The 22,901-nt window shown below is 36.2% G+C and overlaps 10 protein-coding genes across 10 annotated transcripts; 4 read left to right on the top strand and 6 right to left on the bottom strand.

Annotated features, from left to right (window-relative positions):
• Positions 1-98: 98 nt before the first annotated feature.
• VPS20 (ESCRT-III subunit protein VPS20) lies at positions 99-863 on the bottom strand (the record flags this gene model as incomplete). The annotated part of the gene is made up of 1 exon (XM_003673429.1): positions 99-863. One exon carries the CDS (start codon positions 861-863, stop codon positions 99-101), a length of 765 nt encoding a protein of 254 aa, XP_003673477.1.
• A 165-nt stretch (positions 864-1,028) lies between these two features.
• BUD2 (GTPase-activating protein BUD2) lies at positions 1,029-4,379 on the top strand (the record flags this gene model as incomplete). The annotated part of the gene is made up of 1 exon (XM_003673428.1): positions 1,029-4,379. One exon carries the CDS (start codon positions 1,029-1,031, stop codon positions 4,377-4,379), a length of 3,351 nt encoding a protein of 1,116 aa, XP_003673476.1.
• A 189-nt stretch (positions 4,380-4,568) lies between these two features.
• Positions 4,569-5,639, bottom strand: MBR1 (Mbr1p; the record flags this gene model as incomplete). The annotated part of the gene is made up of 1 exon (XM_003673427.1): positions 4,569-5,639. The coding sequence occupies one exon, from the start codon at positions 5,637-5,639 to the stop codon at positions 4,569-4,571; it is 1,071 nt and encodes a 356-aa protein (XP_003673475.1).
• A 314-nt stretch (positions 5,640-5,953) lies between these two features.
• On the bottom strand, positions 5,954-6,919 carry YJU3 (acylglycerol lipase; the record flags this gene model as incomplete). The annotated part of the gene is made up of 1 exon (XM_003673426.1): positions 5,954-6,919. One exon carries the CDS (start codon positions 6,917-6,919, stop codon positions 5,954-5,956), a length of 966 nt encoding a protein of 321 aa, XP_003673474.1.
• A 2,734-nt stretch (positions 6,920-9,653) lies between these two features.
• NCAS0A05290 (uncharacterized protein) lies at positions 9,654-12,434 on the top strand (the record flags this gene model as incomplete). Its single annotated transcript, XM_003673425.1, has 1 exon — positions 9,654-12,434. The coding sequence occupies one exon, from the start codon at positions 9,654-9,656 to the stop codon at positions 12,432-12,434; it is 2,781 nt and encodes a 926-aa protein (XP_003673473.1).
• A 1,021-nt stretch (positions 12,435-13,455) lies between these two features.
• YJU2 (mRNA splicing protein YJU2) lies at positions 13,456-14,292 on the bottom strand (the record flags this gene model as incomplete). The annotated part of the gene is made up of 1 exon (XM_003673424.1): positions 13,456-14,292. One exon carries the CDS (start codon positions 14,290-14,292, stop codon positions 13,456-13,458), a length of 837 nt encoding a protein of 278 aa, XP_003673472.1.
• Positions 14,293-15,465: 1,173 nt separating this feature from the next.
• FET4 (Fet4p) lies at positions 15,466-17,199 on the bottom strand (the record flags this gene model as incomplete). Its single annotated transcript, XM_003673423.1, has 1 exon — positions 15,466-17,199. The coding sequence occupies one exon, from the start codon at positions 17,197-17,199 to the stop codon at positions 15,466-15,468; it is 1,734 nt and encodes a 577-aa protein (XP_003673471.1).
• A 2,007-nt stretch (positions 17,200-19,206) lies between these two features.
• On the top strand, positions 19,207-20,616 carry SWC4 (Swc4p; the record flags this gene model as incomplete). Its single annotated transcript, XM_003673422.1, has 1 exon — positions 19,207-20,616. The coding sequence occupies one exon, from the start codon at positions 19,207-19,209 to the stop codon at positions 20,614-20,616; it is 1,410 nt and encodes a 469-aa protein (XP_003673470.1).
• A 410-nt stretch (positions 20,617-21,026) lies between these two features.
• On the bottom strand, positions 21,027-21,614 carry NCAS0A05250 (uncharacterized protein; the record flags this gene model as incomplete). The annotated part of the gene is made up of 1 exon (XM_003673421.1): positions 21,027-21,614. One exon carries the CDS (start codon positions 21,612-21,614, stop codon positions 21,027-21,029), a length of 588 nt encoding a protein of 195 aa, XP_003673469.1.
• Positions 21,615-21,827: 213 nt separating this feature from the next.
• On the top strand, positions 21,828-22,748 carry EAT1 (putative hydrolase; the record flags this gene model as incomplete). Its single annotated transcript, XM_003673420.1, has 1 exon — positions 21,828-22,748. One exon carries the CDS (start codon positions 21,828-21,830, stop codon positions 22,746-22,748), a length of 921 nt encoding a protein of 306 aa, XP_003673468.1.
• Between the last annotated feature and the right edge of the window lie 153 nt (positions 22,749-22,901).

The raw sequence follows: 22,901 nt of genomic DNA, 5'->3' as shown, positions 1-22,901 counted from the left end.
AGTTTCAGGCCGCGGTTGTTAATATCTTTGTCTCACGGCTCTTATGAGTTGTTCTATCATTTATTGCTATCAGTGACTTTTGATTCAGTTCGTTCAATCTATGAAAGTAATGCTACAGGCTCACGTTCACGTTCACGTTCAGGCTCAGGCTCACCTTCAGGCTTGGATACCTGTTCAGGTTTAGTTTGGGGCACTTGTATTGGTGCCACATGGTCGGTAGATGGTAACTCCTTGGCCAGTACCTCAGCCTCCATCTGATCTAGCTCCTTGTCTATTTCGTCTTCGTAGTCGTTCACTCCTGCTATACTCTGCGATAATATACCATCTATTTCTTCTTGGTAGGCAATCTGGTCCTGCACATTATCCATTAGTTCGGACACATTTTCCTTCTCGAACTCTCGGTTCAATTTCGTTAATATATCGTTCCCATTCTTCAATCCATTTATAAACTGTTTTTCAATCAATTTGAATTCCAAAGTGGATGCCATGTTTTCCAAATTTATCAATTGATCTGACGCCTGTTGTAACAACGTTTCTTGATAATGGATTCTCTTTAACAAAAACCGCACTTTCACATCCTTCTTGTAAGCACTTGGATTTTCCCTTATTAGCTGTTTTAGAGTACCTCTCTCTTGCGATATAAGAGAGTCTGTCCTCCGGGTGAACTTGTGTATCTCATCCTTCGACCTTTTCAGTTGTAAGACAGCCCTATCCGTCTCAGTCACCCTTAATTTGCTATTCTTCTGACCCATTATAACAAGTATAATCTCTGGTAACTTGTGTGTGGCAACGCAATACCTGAAAGGTTGACTCCTGTCCATTAATGATGATTCATACATTCCTTTATGAATGGATAAAGCCATTTCGTGTTTGTCCGGGCAACCATCTTTCTTGACTCGCGTCTATTGTTTGTTTTACTTTTATTTATCAACATAAATAAATACGTTTGTCGATCCTATCTCTTCGGTAACGTATTCAGTACACCACTGACACCTATTGATTGCTAGCAATCCCATAAACTATCGTCCATGAGCACTAGCGATATACCACCAAAGACAAAGTTAACAGTGTCGTCGCCCAACAAGCAATTGGACTTGACGCTGGAACAATTCAAAATGGCAACAACAACCCTAAATGGAACTTTCGAAGCTGAAGTGGAATGGTGTAGTGATCCATCATTAGATGATTGGAAGCAACATTTCCTACAAATAACAAAGACGGGGTCACTTATACATAAGGTGGACGGACAAACAATGCTGAATAGTTTTTCAATACAAAATATACCATCCACCCTTGTGGATGATGGGAACAATCCGAATACGGCGAATAAACTACCATATGATAGTACTAATAACGATACCTCTGAAAATAATGCAATTATAAATGTGCATCCAATTATCAAACATTTACAAGGCTGTCAAATACAACTTATAGATAATGACAAATATGCTTCCATACCGATAATAAAAGTGATCACGTCTTTGAATAAATTCCCCATTTATATACGTACTAAGAGAGAATCCACTTTCCAAGAACTATTTGCTTCATTGATTTGGTGGAGTGCCCTAAAGAAAAAGGGTATATTTGAAAAACTGGAATTAATAAAACCAAAGATAACCGAAAATGATAAAAAGACACATAGAAAGGAACCAACGAACCTATTAGTTTGTCAATTTAATGTTTTTGGCCCAATATCAAGAAAGACAAATCTAAGAGATGATCGTTATAACATAATACCAGATACAAACCAAAATTTCCCTCTACAGTACGATACCGATATCGATAATGATAAACTGGACAACTTTGGGTGGTTCAAAGCAATGGGTGTTTTAAAGTCAAATGGTACCTTGGACTTGCTACTAAAAAGTGATGGTTCACTTATATATTCGTTGGATGTATCAATTCTACTTCGATCAGAAATCAGAATATTGGATAGATCCATACTACATTCAGATTCCTGTTTATTCCTAGGTATAATACCGAAATTGAGGGAAAGTCTTGGAATCCCCGTAGAATATAATGATAACAATAATAAGCAACAATTCATCATTAATGATATGACATTAGCGAACCAACAGAGGCAGGAGGTGATACTGAAATGTCCCTTGAGAGTTGATTTGGAAGATTGGTTTGTAGCTTTGAATTCATTCGCAATCGCTGAAACTTTGTCTTTAACTAATATGGACAATTCTAATAGACTGCGAGTAGCGAACCATTTCTCCATTTCTGTATTAGAAGCAAATATAAAAATAGATGCAAATGTTACATCAGATGTTTCTTTATCATGTCACTTTTCCATGTGGGATCATGTTTGGATGATGACGCCCGAGGTTCGGTCGTCTCAAAATCCATTTTGGAGAGAAGAATATGACCTTAATGAGGACATCACAATTAATTCATTGAAAATTACTATAAAAAAAAGGCACGCAAACAATAAACAATCTCCAGTAGGTTATGTTGAAATAACGCAAGATATGATTAATAATCCTGAATACGCCAAAGAAATTAGACTTCCCTTGCATTCTAGTATAGGAGTAAAAGAGATTGGTACCATATGTATAAGGATTGCATCTTCTGATTTGAATTTCGTACTACCTCAAGTTAATTTTGTAAAATTTGAACAATCATTGCTAAAGATAGACCTTTCGAAAATTGTTAAAATGGTGTATAACAACCCTTCAGTTCGTACTGCGACTGACAACAAACTAAGCCACACGGCTAAAATATTCCTAGAAGTGTTCCAGTCTCTTAATAGGCAACATTCTTGGTTTCAAGCACTAGTTAATCAAGAATTATTAATGATTGACAGTTCTATAACTAAAACTGTTGCAAGGAATGCTTCATCCGCTCATATTTTTAACTCAATATTCAGGGGTAACTCCTTGTTGACAAAATCAATGGAGTTATACTTTTTAAAGGTTGGAGCAGAATATTTAGACAAATCAATTGGACAAATTTTACGAAAAATCACTAAAGAGAACAAACTATGTGAGCTGGATCCGCAAAGAATTAATTCTAAGAGTAAAAATGAATCTGAAACAGAAAAGATTATAGAAGAAAATTACCAGCAATTGGTGTTCTATATTAAGAAAATCTGGAAAGGTATCTACATGTCAAGCAATGATCTTCCATTGGCGATAAAAAGTGAATTGAAAAGTATGAGGAAAAAAATTGAAATTATGAATGGGAATACTAAAAATGATGCCTCTTCAGACGAGCAGTATCAAACAATATTAAACTGTATTTCAAGTTTCCTGTTTTTAAGATTTTTTTGCCCCGTTATTTTGAACCCAAAATTATTTTACTTTGTTGCTGACCATTTAACGGAAAATTCAAGAAGGACATTAACTTTGATAAGTAAAATTCTTTTAAAATTTTCAACCCTCAGCTATTTTGGCCAGCAAGAACCTCATTTAATGAAAATAAATGAATTTATATCGAGCAATAGAGAAAAATTATTCGACTATATTGATAAGGTTACTGAGAAGAAACTAGATTTTTCTCCAAAACATCTGAAGCTAAATGAGAGATTGACAAGGCCAAAACTACTGATGAATAAAGAGATTTTGAAGAATTTACCTGCAATTCCTTATCTAATTGATAGCTGTTTAAGGGAGTCTCAGCTCATTGAAATTTTAATGACAACAAAAAGTGGAGTGGATGGAAATAACAGTAATCGTCGATGCTCCGATGAACATCTTCCAGAAATTGGTGAATTAGAATTTGAAAAATTAACAGAAAATAACACTGAGATTTTTGGCAATGATCTGATGCAATACCTTGAAGAAGAGGATGACAATGAACCAGATAATGGGGTTGATGGGAATAAAAGGCAAACAAATTCCTCTTCTAGAAAGGAAACTAGCGTAATTGTGAGAGATTTTGATCGTGAAGCATCTTTACTTTTTAATAAATTGGAAAGATTGAAGAATTTGTTGTCTGATTATGAATATCCCTCGGATACTTTATTTGAATCCAAACGGTACAGTGAATTGTTAGCAAAACGAATATACTTCTCAGAGACAAAAGAGCTGTACATTTCTGATGATAAGAGTGCAGTTTCGCCTCCAACTAATATGACTAGATTATACACTAGTTCTAACGAGACTAGGATAAGATTCTTTAACAATGAAAGAATTCTCACTCGTTCCCAGCAATCCCCGATCCATCCATCAAATAAGAACTTGAACCGAAACAGCTATCAGTTCGAGAAGAAATCTAATTATGATGCAGAAAACACAGTTGACACACAAAATAAAGGATTATCCCGATTGACTTCGATAAAGTTAAGTAAAATGATTCGGAAAACGACAGAAGTAACTAATGCAAATGTCGAAAATAGTAATAACAAAAAAGGTTGGTGGTTTACAAGGAAGTGACAAGGACTTTATTTAGATAAATGTAATATTCAAAAATCATATATTGATAGTTGTAATAATAATAATTTTAGTATAATACAAAGCTGCTGAGTATTAACTTATTTACTTAGGCATTCTTCAAATGCAAGAAACTCTAAATATTCTTATACAGATGAAACTGCAAAGTTTAAATGCTATTTAATCACTAACCTATGTCGAAGAGAAGGAGCTCCCTAAGGATGCTTCAATGAATGATTTCTTTCTATGCCTAGGATTTGAAATTGAACCACCTTTATTATTTGAAGATCTCCTTCTCACATTCATGGTTAAGGGTTCATTCCCTGTCATTAGTTGTGAAGAGGAGACAGACGTTCCGCGTACCTGCTCCGCGTCTTCACACTTTGACTCAATCTTGTACTCGTCGGTTGATGACATGGCATCCAATTCGGAAGTGACATACTTTTCTAATCCATATAAGTGAGTCGGAATTGCTGCACATGATACCTGAGATAAACTTCTTTGACCATTAGGCGAATCAGCAATGTAGTCAGAAAACGTATCGATTTTATTGTTTTCTTGTCTAGCATTTGCACTCATAGAGGAATATGGACGAGGTTCTGACTGTGTAGGTTTTCTTGACATTTGGTGAATCAAGTTGCAACTATTTCTTCTTGAGTTCCTTAAGAAAAATGGCGAAGAATTTATTTGATAATTTGGTTTATTTGGTAGTTCAGACATACAACCAGTATCAAAATATGGAGCTGTTTTTATTTTTCTTAAGTCTTGAGGTTTCATTCGTTGTTTCAAAAATAATGGGTTAGTGTCATTATTGTCATTATCGTTACCATTTTCATTGTGTATGGTATATTTAGAAGTTGAAAGTGTTGCTGCCCTCCTATGGTGTCGAGATGGCTGTTGTCGCAAGGGGTCGTTTAGTTGCATGATATTGGAAGGTAGGTCTGTCGATTTTCCGGCACCTCTTCCATTCTCTTCTAACGGATCCACTTCATCAGTTTGATAAAATGTCTCATTTAACGGTGATAAGGATTTATCACTCCTTTCAAGTTCTCTAATAGCCGTATAATTTTGAAAAAGGTCTTCTGAATTATTCTCATCTTCCATATCGCACGCTTGACAGCATGGATCCTGAACGGCTCTTTCAAACATATTTAAGCAACATATATTATTTCTGCAAATTTTGGATGTTGGAGTTTGACTCTTAGAAGAATTACTGCCTACCTCATTTGCCCCGTTTGGGTCAATTTTACAAATATCAGCCATTTGAATATATCTTTTGGAGTAAACAATAGAGAGTCTCTGTTAAAGGCTATAAGAGTTTCCTGTCGATGAGGTAGGTGGTTGAAGTGCACAGAAAATGGATCAGTTGACAAATCAGTCAATAAGGAAAATTATATAAAAATTACTTAAATATCAGTTTGCTAATACCTCCTTGTTGAATCACCGTAAATCCAATTGGCAATTCTAAGGTCTACTTATTCATTACCAATGAAGTTGAAGAGAATTGAAAGCGCGGCTACCTACATGTCGCTTAAGTAAGCGCCCTTCGGCTTCAAGGCTTTTTTTTTCGGGCTTGTTTAGCAATGTCTATCTAACCATTCCTTCAAATCTTCAAAGACTTGCTCAAAATGTTCGTCTGTCTCCAGGGAAAATATGGAATGTCTCATTCCAGGGTAAAGTTTCAACTCTTTATCCTTGGCCGGACAATTCTTGATGAATAATTCAGATCCCTTTGGGTCATTAATGGTATCATCCTTCCCATGCATTACAATAATGGGTTTTTCCGCATTATAAGTCTTCTCGATAAAATTATCTTTATCATTGTATAGCTTTTTGCCTCGCTCTAAAAAGTCGTAAATTTGTTTAAATGTCCCGTACAATGGAACACTCATGGGCTTATCGTTAGCTAACCAATTTCTGTATCTTTGATCGGTAGTGATACCTTCAAGATCTAAACCTGTATCAATCTTGGTTTTTGGAAGACACTTCGCCAGTAATGGTGACAGTAATTGGGTAGCTTTATTAGGGGCAGTATGTGGGTGTAAAATCAATAAGGGGCCGGATCCAATAAAACCAGCAAGCTCATCTTTATGTTTACCTGAACAGGCATAGTTCAAACAGATACCACCACCCATAGAATGTCCCCATAAAAACAATGGAATACCTTTCTCCTTACAATCATTAAGATTTCTCTCAACAAAGAAATCCAGATCGTTAAATGTATGGTACTCATCAGTTAAACCCTTTAATTTCCCAGGAGATGTCACACCTGCACCACGCTGATCAAAAGTAAATGATTCATAGCCATTGTAGGATAAATGATCCATAAGTCTATATTGAAGTTTTGTATACTCGCCGAACCCATGAATTAACAAGACCCGTCCCTTAATGTTTGGTAGCTGCGGTTCATCAATGGGATTGTCAGTTGTTGCTGCTGCTTGAACAGGCCATAGCATATAGCCAAAATTTGCTCCATTGAATTTTGTGTATTGAAGTTCTGGAACTGTTGTTCGAGGCTTATATGGATACTCAACAGCGGACATCTTTAAGTTATTCTTTTGGGTTCCTGTTGACAAGTTGAAGGGTCTAATCTAAGTTTTGTGTTTCTAAAATTATAATCTACGCAGTCCATTCAAGATAAAGCTGGCCGTTTTTGGCTTTTTAGGTTGAATTTGTTACACGTGACAAAATACTCTTCCTTGCCAAAACACCCAGTTTACTTCCGTAAACTGATTTTGATAGAGAGCACATAGTTTCTGATTAATGATTTTATTCCAGAGGAATGATTTTTAATGGATAAAAGAAGGGATAATAATCATAGAATTAAACTATTATTTTAGATATTTTTTATGTTTTCTTGATTAAAATCCTATAAAAAAATTTAATTTAAACTGCTGGAAGCAAATATTCTACAGATGCAAAGAAAATCCCGGAAAGTGGATTAAAGGTAGATGTTAGCGTTATTACACAGTATCCATAACCGTTTGTTATAAGTCTTTTAATACGGGTAACCGTTGGTTGGCCACCTTCGGAGGGACACGATCCGATCGATCACCGGACGTGTCAGACCACTTAGTATGCAAGTAGGGGGTTGCATTGTATTGGACACTATGTCATATGCTAACGTATATAAGCTACCATGTTGAGACGTCTTTGACTGCTGGACCCTTTGGGTATTTATTTATATTAATATATATTACTTACGTAATATAACAAAGAATACTTTGAATTAAAGGATTACTCTTAACATTTGGTAGAACCGCTTAAGTTCGAGAATTTTTTTTTTTTTTTCAAGTATTGGCAAAAACATTCCTTCAAATGACTACAGAAGAGAATAAAAACAGTGTCGCTGCGTCTCCAGACCAAGTTCAAGAAGACCGTGCCGTTCAAGTTGCTGTGACAGATGGTGTCGACACTTCTGATCAAGATGTTGACATGGATGTTGTTGCGACTGAACAGAATACAGTGTCGCAGGATAAGACTGCTACTGTTTCGCCTCTAACAATGGAGAGGTTGACCTCTACTATGGGACAACTTGAAAAGCGTATTGCTGAACTAGATGCTAAGTTAGCTAAATCAGACAAGGCTTCAACAGTAGTTCCCAAAGCAGACGGCTCAAAGGCTGATTATGTGAACGGTGACAATGAACAAATGGCTAGAGATCGTAAAAAAGCTATGGATAGTGTCAAGAATTGGGAAACAAAGTTTGATAGTGCAACTATGACTACTTTTCCTTTTGATACATGGCGCAATGAGTTGATCAGTGCGGCTGGTGTCCTTCCTTGGACTGGTCAAGATGCTAGAAGTTTAGTTCGCACATCCTTAACAGGGTCGGCGATGGGATATTTCACGTGGTCTTGTCAAATCAAGGAAAAGAGGATAAGGTAGATATGTCGAAGCAAACTCTTGACGACTTCATCAAGCTGATGGCGGACAAATATACCAACGCAAATGCGATTGATGTCCAAGTTCAGGATTTTTTATTCTTAAGACCTAAATCTTCCAAAGCTGTGGAAACGTTGGAGGCACACCTCCGTAACCTAATTCCAAGCTTGCTTAGTGAAGATATTGCACGAACTCTCATGTTAGGTAAATTAGGTCGTGAGGACCAAGCAATGGCTGATCAAATTCGAGCTTTAAACTTGAATTATACACAGACCATGGCTAGAATTCAGGAGACATGGAGAAGTCGTGAGGCAGCGTCGAAAAGAAGTGCGAATTCCGACAGTTACCCCAAGAATCATAAGAAGATGAAACTTGGTGGTGCTAAGAATGTAAAGATTACTTGCTTTGGTTGTGGAGAGACGGGTCATAAGAAAAATGAGTGTCCTAATAAGAACCAAGACAGGAAAAAGGTCAAGGCTGACACCAATAAGCAATAACTTGATGTGGATAAAATGTCTCGTTATGCTCATTTATGCTATATTAAAGTTCCTAGTTTGGAAATGTTTGGAGCTTCACCGACTACTATTATACAAGTTGGAAATGAAGACTGTAAGGCTATAGTGGACACAGGGTCAACAGCAAATTTCATTTCAGCTGAAATGTTCGATAGATTAGAGGCTAATACATATAGACTATTTACTTTAAAGCATAGAATTAATGTTTATAATGCCAACCAGACAAAAATGGATGTAGATAGCTACGTCGCTCTTGAATGTATCATAGAATCAGAACCAGTGATCATACATGCATTTGTTGCAGATTGGTTACAAGTGGACTGTATTTTAGGTGTACCATTTAAGGAAGAGTTTAAAGATATTGCCATGCCAATCATTAATAGAAAAGTTAAACTTGTTACAATAGATGATCAAATTAAAATGATTAGTGCGTTGAAAGCACGTAGATTGTTAACAAAGAAAACTACTGAAGCTCATTTATTTTGGGTTTCGGCAGGTGGTACGATCAGAAAAGATGTATCATCTGAATTGACTCAACAATTACTAAAGAAATTTGGAAAAGTTATTGTTGATGAATTACCAAATTTACCCACTCCGAATAGGATCATAAAACATCATATTGAGTTATTACCAGGAAGTAGCCCAGTAGCTAGGAGAGCATATCGTATGAGCTTTAGCGAAAGGAAAGAACTGGAACGACAACTACAAGAACTTTAGCAGCTGGCAGAATTGAAGTTGGTAACTCTCCTTTGCTGCACCAGTACTATTTGTTATCAAGAAAGATGGATCCAAAAGACTTTGTTGTGATTTCAGAGGGTTAAATGAGGTAACAGTTAAAAGTAAGTTTCCTTTACCGAGGATTGATGACTTATTTGATATGTTATCAGGCGCTTCCGTGTTTAGTCAATTGGATCTTGTAAGTGGTTACCACCAAGTCGAAGTGGAACCCAAGGATCAGTATAAGACTGCATTTGTAACGCATGAAGGGCAGTATATTTGGAAAGTTATGCCATTTGGGTTAACTAATGCACCTTCAACGTTTCAAAGGCTAATGAATGAAACCTTAAAAGGTTATATTGGAAAGTTCGTGATCGTTTATTTGGATGATATTTTGATATTCTCTAAAGATCAAAAAGAACATACCATGCATTTAGGATTAGTGCTGAATCGTCTTCAAAAAGCTCAATTGTACGCAAAGAAAAGTAAGTGTCATTTCTATTTGGATAAAGTACACTTCTTAGGTCATACAATTGATAAAGATGGAATTCGTGTGGACGATAAGAAAGTGAAAGCTATGGTAGACTGGCCTAAACCCCAGAAACCCAAGGATGCTGCTAGTTTCTTAGGTCTCGCAGGATTTTATAGAAAATTCGTTGAAGACTTTTCGGGCGTTGCCAATCCGCTATATGAATATAGTAACAAGAAAAGATCGTGGGATGACGATTGTGATCGTGCATTTCAGACCTTGAAAAGTAAATTGACTTCGGCTCCAGTATTGTTGCCGTTTGATGAATCTAAAGGTATTGTAGTAACTACAGATGCCTCGGATTACGCAGTGGGTGCTACCTTGGAACTGGTAAATGATCAGGGAAATGTAGAAGGTGTTGTTGCATATATGAGTGCTAAGTTACATGGTGCGCAATTGAATTGGCCTGTTCGTGAAAAAGAAGGGTATGCAATTCGATTGGCTTTAGAACATTGGTCACATTATTTGAAAGGAAAACATTTTGTTCTACACACAGATCATGAATCTTTGAAGTTCTTACATTCTAAGAAAGATACTTCTCCGAAGATTGCCAGATGGTTAGACACATTTGCTGAGTATGATTTTGAGATCGTTTATATTCCTGGTGAACATAATAGAGCTGATGGATTGTCCAGAAGGCCAGATCTCAAGAATACTACTTGTTCCGACACAGTGGAAATGTCAAAGACAATTGATGCCAAGCTGTGGACGTTACAAACTTCGAATGTAATAACAACGTTTAATGCTATTACTCCAGAGTTGCTGGATACCATTAAACAAGGTTATGCAACAGACAATGATTTTAAAATAATCTATGAGGTATTATCGAAGAAAATCGAAACACCACCAGAATTCAGGACAATTATAAAAAGGTATGAAATCAAAGATGGTTTGTTGTATTATGGGTTCACTTCGAGAACTAAAAATAAACTGTGCATTCCTGATAATGAGATTCGCGGGCAAATATTGAAATTAGCTCATGATTCGCCAGCCTCTGCTCATTGTGATGCATTAAGAACATTTTTGAATATATCTCCTTTCTATCATTGGCCTCGAATGCAGAAAACTATTATTAACTATGTGAAAACTTGTGAGTTATGTCAAAAGTCGAAAAGCAAAACTGGACGACCTTTTGGTACATATCACCCGCTGGAAGTTTCTGATGATCGTTGGAGAGATATCAATATTGATTTTCTGTCAGGAATGGAACCTGATATTACATCGGGTAATGATTCGATCATGGTAGTTATTGATAGGTTGAGTAAAATGTCACATATGATTGGGTTGAAGAAAACAACGACTACGGAAGAACTTTGTAATATTTTCATGCGTGAAATTTTTAGATTACATGGTGCTCCGCGTAGCATTGTTTCCGATCGAGACAAATTATTTACCTCTGCTGTCTGGGATAGATTTGCTCAACGATTGGGCATACACTTGAATTTTACGACGAGTAATAATCCACAAGGTGATGGCCAAGTTGAAAGGTTAAATAGGACAATCTCAGAAAGAATGAGGACGTTGTGTGAACAGTATCCCCAGAGTTGGAATGAATTATTACCTATGTTAGAGTTTGGGTATAACAACTCGTACCAGTCCACAATTAGGGCAACTCCATTCTTAGCTGCGTATGCTTTTCATCCGAGATTTGTTGGACTATTAAATCCTATACAGCCGTCTGTGAGAGATCCGTTGGGTCACGAACAAGAAACAGGTAGAAGTTTCAAGGCTCAATTGGATAGGATATTACAGCGTTCGGAGGCTATTCGAGAGGATATAATCCGCTCCATAGCAGCCGAACAGGAACGTATTTCAATTGAAAGAAATAAGAAAATGATTCCAGCACATTTCAAAGTCGGTGATAAAGTTCTGATACATAACAGTGCGTATATGAAACCAACCAAGGGTCAGAAATTCCAATTTCTGTGGTATGGGCCGTTTGAAATTGTGGAACAGGTTTCTACTAGTAGTTATAGAATTGCTATTAGAAAAGGGAAGACTAAACATGACGTATTTCCAGCGAAAAGTCTCAAACCCTTTAATGAAAGACAGAATGATTATGGTCGCGTGCCGCCTGTCAACGATGAAGACATCCGGGCCCGGATCAATGAAATCTGTGGGTTTGGAGATATGCAGCAACGAGGTAATGAGACCTTGGTGGAAGCTAAGTGGAAGGACTGTGAAGATTGGGACTCAACCATTATTCCGTTGGAATGGGTTAAGGAGAAGGTTCCAGAAGACTATCTGTTGTATTTGAAACAACATAGGAATCGCCGCCAATCTTTACAATCTGCTGCGATTCAGGAAAGAAGAGAAATGTTGATGTCTAGACCAAACGGTAGAAATAGGACAGGAAGACCAAGGGTGAATGCCAAGAAAATCGGTAAACGTCGTGGTAACAACAGATTTTGAGGGGTGGAAGAATTGAGAAATCCCATATCATTACCACAACGAGAGATTTTTAAACTAATGGATTCCAGTCAGGGGAAATAAGAACGAATGAATAGTAGACGAAGTATTTATAAGTTGGCTTGTTTCCGGATTTCTAACGTTATAATTGTAAAACAACTATTTCGTCCAAATGAGTTTCTAATTGCCAGAGTTGAATAAGATGATGGAGATGACCATTAGATGAAGTCAATAATATCACTGTCGTTTTACTAAATGATGACAATTGAATCCAGAACTCATTTTTGATATATTAATGGATTCCAGAATAGGTACCTTGAGGCACAATGACTGGTCTACAGGAATCCGCCATAATTCCGCACCGTGATGTACATCCACAGTTGTGATTTTTGATGAAGATCCGTCTGAGTCCTTAATCATATCATTATCATTATTTTAAGCATGCTTCCTCGGACATCGACTGAATCTTGGGGGTGGAAGATGTTAGCGTTATTACACAGTATCCATAACCGTTTGTTATAAGTCTTTTAATACGGGTAACCGTTGGTTGGCCACCTTCGGAGGGACACGATCCGATCGATCACCGGACGTGTCAGACCACTTAGTATGCAAGTAGGGGGTTGCATTGTATTGGACACTATGTCATATGCTAACGTATATAAGCTACCATGTTGAGACGTCTTTGACTGCTGGACCCTTTGGGTATTTATTTATATTAATATATATTACTTACGTAATATAACAAAGAATACTTTGAATTAAAGGATTACTCTTAACAGTAGAAAGGAAGCTGTTGAATATCCTAGAAAATCTATGATAATATATGCTTCTCTCACTACGTCTGAATATCTCTGGTTCCTATGTAAAGGTGATATTTCTGTCCAAATGGAAAACCATACAAAGGGCATGAAAGATAAGAATGTTATATATAGTAGTTTAGATGTATTTAACGTAGTTTACCAAATAGCACATAGAATCACTTAGCTTTCTTAGCCCTTCTCATAACAAATTGCATTTTCGTCGGTTATTTCTTCCTCTTCTTAACCATTATGCCTAGCGCATTTTTTCGGTTTAGATTTTTCCTTTTTAGTGTTATGGGCTGTGCTTTTAATGAAGATTGAGCAATACTTGTCAATTCTTCACTTTGCGATGGTGTTGGGCTTTTCTGTTGCCCGTTTCGCTTATAGCCTTCAATAGCGTCCTCTACCAACTTATCCAGCTTTTTATTCTCCTCTTCACTGTCATTCCCCCCTTCACTATGGTAAGCATCTACACCTAGTTTCTCAGCTCGCTTAGCCTTTTCGAGATTTTGTTTCCTTAGATTTTCTAGTTGCTCACCGTCTTCCTGTTGTTTTTGAATCTTCATGAGCTTTTTTTCTAACTCTTCCATCTTATCAGACTCTTTCACCTCCTTGCTTTGGGCTTCTTCACTTACAAGTCTATCAACCGCTTCATCGATTGTTTCAAATCCGTCAGCATTATTAGCATTTGATTCTTCTTTTGAAGCTCCCATAAAATTCTTCACTCCACCCGACTCCATTATATAATCTGCATTCTTTGGATCAGTCCTAAAGGTAATTGTATTGCCACAACGAGGGCACCTTATGCTTAAACGATAAATTTTGATAGAATTTAAATATCTTTCATTAAGAACGTCCTTCTTTCCATTGAATTTTCGACTTTTAGGGATATATTCAGTACACTTCAGACATTTCATACTAAAAGGTGTCATAAGTCTGATAGTCGCATTACTTTTGTTCATAGTTTTTAATCTCTTAGACATTTTCTTGGCCATTTTTTCTGCTTCCAACGGATTATAATCCGGTGGATAATATTTATTTAATGTTTTCCTTTCCGACATTGTTCCTTAATGTTTGAATGGTTTCACTATGATGGAGAAAGGATAAATACCACTGTCCTTCACAATTTGTCTTTGTTGGACTTACATCATCTTCTTTATTAGAAGCTCTTCACAAATGAAGATTTTTAAACTAACTCGGCCTTACAAAAAATGTGTATAAAAATTTATGGATAAGTATTAATTATACTTAAAGGAAAATAATAAAAGCTCTTTTATTAATTCGTTTAATATATTCGTTAAGAAATTAAATTTAGGTTACCCCATTTAAAACGTTTATTGTCCGTGAATAGCGATAATGTTAGGGCTAATTTGTTGACGCAGATTTTGGATAGAGTAAGATGCCGAAGTGGTTAAGGGCTGAGTATCGTCTATGAATGACGAATGTGTACCATTCGTGGGTGCATTGTTCGAAGACATTATTATTACAGTTAAACAATGGTGTAATAATCGCTTATTCTTTTTTAATATAAAAGTTATGTAAAGTATAAATAAATTAATATACAATAAAGTAAAGTGAAGTAATAAGTAGTCAGATAGTGAAAAATACCATAAAGAAAATTTTCACACACTTCATGGATAAATTAGTTACATCTCGACAAGCTTATGTCACCACGTTTCAGGGCTTTGGGCTTAGGTTTATCTTAACCCTAGGGTTGTAACAAATAGCCGGTTAACCCTTTCAACATAATTGTTTTTGATCTATTTAACCCTAAGGGTTAAATGTCATTCTGTGGTCTTAATAGTTGAACAAGCCCTTTCGGTCGATTGTGCTTAGACTAGGATATCAAAGAGTATTTGTGTTGGCATCTAAAGTAGAAATCTTTCTTCATTGAAATGGAAGTTTTTTGGGTGCTTCCTAGTTTCTAGATTTTTAAGGTCACCTTCCATTGGGGAAATTTCTGTCTCTATCCAAACTTCGGGCTTCAGAAATTGACTACGGACGTTTCTCATAGTAACGCCGCCACTTTTAAATAGATTGCACTTAACGCTTACATTAAATATAGGCGGTCCAAAAAGAGGATAATTCAATCGATGATATATAAGAACTAAGTAATTTCAGAGCACCATAAATAATAATCTATAATATTATTGTTTTCCTTATGTAAATATGCATGCATAGTACTTAATAAATAATGTTTTAATTAAGGGATAGGAAAATAGACAAGTCCCTTATTAAAAATGCCCATCAATATATGCTAAGAGAATGTGTCTTCTTGCTAATAAGGCAGACACTTCAACTCTTCTTTGTTGATCAGCCCAATTATGAGCTTGAATTAATACGATCAAAAAAAATTCTTCGATAATCATGGTTGGTGTATTAGCAATTAATTGACCTGTAGTACTCCAGCGCATACCTGATGAAGCGCAAATCAAACCAATAATTATAAGGACGGAAACTAATACACTCCATTGAGTAGAACAAATTTTATTTACAAATGCTGAAATCTTATAGTTCAAAGTCTTCGTAACTACTGCATTTGGCTTACCGGTAAACTCATCGGGACAATCTATCCCCAGTAATTGAAATAATTTCAAATCTGCATCGGCTACAGAAGCATAATTATCTTCCTCATATTCCACGATTCTGAAATAAACTTGTCTAATGACAAACCCATCAAGAAACCCAACCAAACCTGTGTATGTCCCAATGATCAACCACCAACTATCATTCCAATGTAATGGAGAACCAATACCAATCCAAACACCGAATGCAATGATAGCAACAACAACACCAATACCAGTACCAATGACATCTGCGTACCAATCGATAATTTTTTCACCCCAAGATCTTTTACCCGCTTTAATAGTAATCACAGGGTTTGGAGTTTTAAAATCTTTGAAATGTGATCTTAATTTAGTTTCAATTTTGGATTCAATGTCAAATGTTGAAACTAAAAATTTGGAAATGAATTTATCATGTCTTGCCCTAATATTTTGTAAGAAAGTAGTACAAATGAGTAATGAAACAGCTACAGCTGTATTAATATACATTTGCCAATCATCACTAAATTTTTTCAATTTAGGATTACTACCTGTTGTTCTCCCCGTATAGGGTGGACTATTACCAGCATCCTTTGGAATAATACCACAAATAATCCAAACAATGATACCAATCCAAAAGAGGGTCATACATTCTACGGAACCAATTATATTTGAAGAAACGGATGAAAATCTATCATACCAATTCTCCACTGGTAGTTCACCTTCAATGGATTTCTTATCAATAATTACCGAGTCAATGGCTACATTGGAGTGATGAGAAGGTTCTCTTTCATTAAGTTCAAAATTAGAATTAGAGTCTAACTTCTCACTCTTATCATTTGATGCCTTTGAATTTGAATTAGAATTAGAACTTCCCATTTTGGTTAAGAAATGTGTAAACGTCGCCATCCTTGATTGCAATTGACCACAAATCATAATTTGTTCATGAGTACTTGTCAATTGTTGTCTCATCAACAAAGTATCCCATACGTAACATTGAATAGATTGACCATCCTGCATGACGACTTGCCAGTTGAAAGGAGCATTATAAACGATCCCTAGAACTATCCAAATGATTAAGATGATCCACATACAATAAAAAACAATCTGACCCCCAGCAAAATCGACAAGAACATCTAACGTCTTATCTGTCCAACCTTTCTTCAAACCTGTGAACCCACGACTTGTAGTAATTGCACCATTGTTTTCAATATTGACTTGACTTAACTCTACCGCAGTTGATTGATCACTACTAGCGACTTCATCTTCAAAATGCTCCTCTTCAAATTTCAGTTCTTGACCGTTTTCCACTTTGATGGTAGCGACTTCATCGTCTGTTGATTGATCCGCTACTATAATGGGGGCCTGATGATGAATATCGGGCCTGATACCAGGGTTACCGAAGAATGCATTGATTTTACCCATACCGATCTTTTAAAAGGATTGTTTGTTGTAATAGTGCACAATGAAAATATTTCCCTTCTTTTTTATTTACCTAAAAAAAAATACTAAAAAAAAAGAACTTGTAGCCTGTATGCAATGAACTTGTTTTGTTCTTATTTGTGGAAGGGAGATGAGAAAGAGAAATTGTTGAGAATGAGAGGTCGAAAGATGGTAAGTCTTGTCTATATATATATGTATACAGAGATAGATCTATTCTGAGATCTGAGGGAAGCAAGACTCCTTTCCTGTGGGTATTGTCATTGACAACCTCAGAGATATCACGAGCAGGCCAGCATCCCTTCGGGTATTCTAGGGGAATTGTTAGGGGCAGTATCGGCACTGGCAATAAAACGAGGTGCAATTTCGTAGAAGAAATCCCCGAGGACAAGAAAATTTAAACTTTTTCGTCATCGCTCCTTTCACTTCTCGAGCGTTTTTTCACTGAAAGGGAACGGTTGCTATGGTAACAGACATCGACTTACAATTGGACTGGCAGTGGTTCAGACATGTTCGGGGGTGCAATACTGAACAACATGCATTGTGATGAGGTGATCTTGCGTTTATCATTGTTAATAGCTTGTTTGTTTTGACAGCTGTCATAACACGAACACCATACGGGTTCCAGCAGCGTCTATTTTTGGGTGCAAACGTGAAGGAACTGTAATCAAACACGTTTTTTAAGTTCATTTGACAGCAACCACGATGAGGTACCCATAGGGGTATCTGTCTGGTTATACGTTCCATTTACTTGTGAATGTGTTAGATACGGATCACCTGTCTTTCGAGGACGAAGAATTCTTAACCTATCAGTGTTACTATTGACATTCCTAAAGAAGTTTCATTCAACACAATTGCTACTAGACTAGACTAAAAATAATATGCTCATACTTATCCTTCATTCAGGTGCTGGTGTAAAATTTACTTACTTTATAGTCAATAAAACTTGTAATTCTATTTCTTTAGAATACACATTCATAAAATCAGGATGCGACGTCGTGAATCTCTTATTGTTACAACTACCTTTGATATCTCTAGAACAGTCAATAAACAAGTTCAACTTCATAACCTAATTATCTCCGAAACATAATTATGTAACTTCTGCCCAATTTAAGAATTCGTTAACAATCGAGATAAACGAACTCATCCAAGACATAGTAGATACCTCAAGCTACGAAAATACCATTGCTGACTAAACTATTTCACCAATTACTAACCCTGATAATTTAATATTATCATAGGTTCTGTGTATGAAAGAAAGCTTATCATTCCCCACCTTTATTTTCATCGTTTACCTATAAAGATGAATTTGTTTACCTCCTTCGTCGGAATACTTTATTCAAAATTGTTACCGATGCTGATTTCCTTGTCTTCGCTACTAGTACACAGCAAATATCCCACTCTCATTGAAGGTTGATTCAAGTTCTTGAAGAATCTGGTACCTGAAACCCACAGTGCCGGACACTTAGAGAGAATAACAAAAGAGCAATGAGTTGTATTATTGTGAGATGTACCAGCTATTTGTAAATCTTCCAAACAGAAAAAAACCCAGCTTCGTCAAGTTTCAGGTCTTATTCAGTACTTTTACCACACGATGCGGACTATCGTCTCTTCGTTGCTGACTATACATATATTTTTATCATTGTCGAGCCATTTCCAAACGGGGCCCAGATAGCGTTAAAAAATGTAGTTGAAAAACAAGCCTACAGATGTTTCAAAATAATGCAATTTATCCACCGTTCAACAAACAAAAAATGGATTTTCCAAAACTCATTCTATAACCCTTGTGTCTATAATTCTGCAGTTAATTTCTTGCAGAGATTGCGAGTCTAGATTTCAGAAAGTTTGTCCGGGTAATACAGAAACATCATTCGAAGAAAATACAAATAATATATGTTAACATTCTATAACTGAACAGGTAGGATAGTACAGACGTAACCAAAACTGCTATTAACTAACAAACAATAAACACTCTTAACTAAAGGAAAAGATATGTCCGGGTCTGACGTATTTGATGTGCTGAATATAAAATACAAAGGGAAGATTTCAGAACATGAAGGAACTACCTCCAATCCAATATCGTCTTCTTCTTCAGCGGTAGCCGTGAATCGACCCGCAAAGATGCAAGTCACAGGTATGCAGAGAGAACTTTATAATCTATTAGGTGAAAACCAACCTCCAATTGTAATACAACCGAATACAAAATTTAAGGAAAAATTGAACAACACTAATAAGGCATCACCTTGGATTCATTCTCAATTTACAGCGAACAAATATGTCACTTTGGAACATTGGACAAAGGGACCTAAATCCGAGGATGGAATTCCAGAGTCGAATTTTACTAAATATGATATACATCTTTCAATTCCAGAATTCTCAGAAGAAGAATATAATTCCTTTATGAACCCTCAGACAAAATCTACAGAATCAAATGAGACTGACAACAAACCTGAGCATAAATGGAGTTATGTAGAAATTTTGTATCTATTTGGACTGTGTCGGAGGTATGATCTCTCTTGGTTTGTTATCTACGACCGTTATAATTTTGGAGAGGAGAAATCGTTGGAAGATTTAAAAGAGATGTTTTATGAAGTGTGTAGGAAGTACTTTTTAGCAAAAGATCCAAATGACACGACTCTGTCGTTGTTAGATTATAAAAAGGATAAAGAGGTAGAAAGAAAGAAATATTTGAAGAGACTTCTATCGAGGTCAGCAGCTGAGATTGCTGAAGAAGAGGCATTGATTATTGAGTCGAAGAAATTCGAGATGGCCGCAAAGAAGACATTAAGTGAGAGAGAATCTATACTGCGCTTGCTTGATTCTCCTAATTCTGATCAATCGGTGGCACAATATATGTCATCACAAGGGATCGCACAACTATATAATAACCTTTTATCTGACAAGGCAAGGAAACGTAAACATGAGAATGGTATTCCCGAAAATCCATGGATGAAGCAACAACAACAATTTGCCCAACAAAGGCACCATCAGTTACAACAAGGGGGTGATAAAAGGGTAGACGCTAATTCGATGAATAAAAAGAACAAGAAACAAAAGTATGATGCTCAAACGGCAATGAAGAAGAAGGGTGATGCAGAATATGCTGAGCAACTTCTACAACAGTTTAATGACGAAGAAAGGAAGGCTTTAGGTGTCACAGCTCATGGTGAGAAATTGTCACCAGGTGTTTATCTTAGATCTACAAAAATATCCACTTTTAAACCTGCATTACAAAATAAGGTGGTGACTGTTTTGCAAGAAATAGACATGCCAACTAGACCGGCAATGCCATCGTATGAAGTAATACTGAGATATGAGAAACTATTAAAACGTATCGTAACTCTAATCGATCTGAAGAAACATTTAGACAAGCTAGATGCTGAGAAGGCGATAACCAAATAGCTTAGAGAACATTATTTTAGAATCTTTTTTCTTATACTGATGAGAATTAGTTGTATTAATATTTCAAACATTTCTATATTTAATAGTGAATCATAAATTTTTTATTCTATTTTTTAATGATATTATTTGAATCTAACTGACCTAGGCATACGGTAAACATATATGGATATAGATTTTATTACAATATGCAAACTATCCAAAACATTGTTGCCGAATGGTCAATGGCGCCTGACTTGAATAATCACTCATCTTGAGTGCGAAGTACCACAGAAATACTCAGGTACTGTAGGATGTCTAATTTTAAATATCTTACAATATGGGTTCCATATAGTTCTTATGTAACCAATATTGTAATCATGAGGTCTCCGCACACTTCTTCATTGAACCAGGTGCATCTAAGGATCATGCTTCTAAACATTCTTATACTTATACTTCATATTATGCAATTGAGACACTTCATTTTCCATGTCAAGAATCCACTTCTTCATAAGCGTTGACACGATAAAAAATACCAGGGGTAGTTGAAAGAAGAACATTAAATAATATTCCGTGCCATGTTCTGCCACACTTAACCAAAAGATTAATATTAGTAGAATCCAATTTATATATGTGATTCTCCTGTTGGTTATGCGAAACTTAATAAACTTAGGTATATTATATTCGTGTTGAAAATGATATCTTAAGGTAACGCAGGAGCACACCATGGATTGAAATCCCAATATAAGCAATACAGCAACATCTTTGGGTTGACGAGTTGCCAATATTAAAAAAAGTCCACAACAAATTACACAGCAAACAGATACTGCATTAACATACTGCTGGTTTCTTGAGTAGTTGTTCAGCGCAAAGTTCTGAATCAACTCTTCTTGTTCCTCAGAATCCATAGGATACTCTGGAACAGAATCACCCTCCTCCCCATCATCACTACGAATATATTCTTGAAGGCTATCCTTATAGCCCAAAACCTTGTTGTTAATCCTTCGTAACCTTGAAACCATTGCAACTTCTCTTGCCTTGCTTTTCAGGTTGTAGTTTTCGCTATACGTTTCTTCTTTGAGTACAAGCGAGTCAATCAGCCTACCAACCAGCCAGTCAAACCACTAGAAAACTAAAAATCAATGTCCGAGGAAAGTTCAAGGCTCATCTAAAAACCTGCATTTATCGATAAAGTCCAACAAATAGTAAGGTAGTGTACTGATTGAACGTCCCAAATGAATCAATTGCTCCCGAGAAGGATAATTCCATCCAAAGCAGTTGTGAATCTATATTATAAACACATTAAGCCCAGAACGATAACCAATGGAATCTTACCTCCAGTACTAATCAATATACATGGACTATTTGGTTCCAGTATGATGTTCCGTTCACTGGGGAGAAGATTAGCCAGAGAATCCAATTACGAAGTTTACAATGTTGATTTAAGAAATCATGGACAATCACCGCAGGTGAAACCTTTCAATTATATGGCGATGAAGGCAGATCTGATTCATTTCATCGAGACGCATATTGAACCGGAACAATCCATTTATTTACTTGGGTTTTCTCTGGGTGGTAAAGTAGGACTTCTGACAGCTTTAGACGGCAGCATTAATGTGAAGAAATGTATTTCCATTGATATTCCACCGTATGAGACTCCAATTCTAGATCGAATGATTACGGAAAATGCTGAGATGATTAGAAAGATTCATTATCAAGAAGTTAAAATCTTGAGAGGAAGGCATAATTGGGGACGGAAAGTATTGGATATGTTTAAGGCATTACCCATTAATAATGAGAAGACAGCTTTATATTTTGCTAACGGGTTTCTTCAACACCAGCCAAATAATGAAGTGTCAACAACGAACCCTTATGTGGAATTTTATCTTCCTTTTCAAGAATTTCCAACTCTATTCGATGAAATTAAACGTTGGCCAATTGAAGAGTCGAGAAATAAGGAGACTGCTGTACCGACTCTATTCATGAAGGGTATATTTTCCACATTCATTAAGACGGATTATAGTTTATTAAAGAAGTCTTTCCCAAATTCAGGCATTCAAGAATTTGCGACTAGCCATAATGTTCTTGTCGACGATCCCACACATTCTTTTGAATGCATCAAGAATTTTCTTCAGGACGAAGCTATAAACGTCTGAAACTTTTAAAAAAAAGGTATTTATTCTTTATTAGTCGGGTATATAGATATAATTTATTGTAGATATAATGAAACACACCTAATAATTAGGAGAAAAGAAATGAATATTTAGTCTAGTTAATCTGACCAATTTTTAGGATAAGGAGAGGGAGGA

The sequence above is a fragment of the Naumovozyma castellii genome, chromosome 1 (genome assembly GCF_000237345.1).
Source record: "Naumovozyma castellii chromosome 1, complete genome".
In the NCBI taxonomy this organism is placed as follows: domain Eukaryota; kingdom Fungi; phylum Ascomycota; class Saccharomycetes; order Saccharomycetales; family Saccharomycetaceae; genus Naumovozyma; species Naumovozyma castellii.
This window is presented reverse-complemented; position numbering and strand designations above follow the sequence as displayed.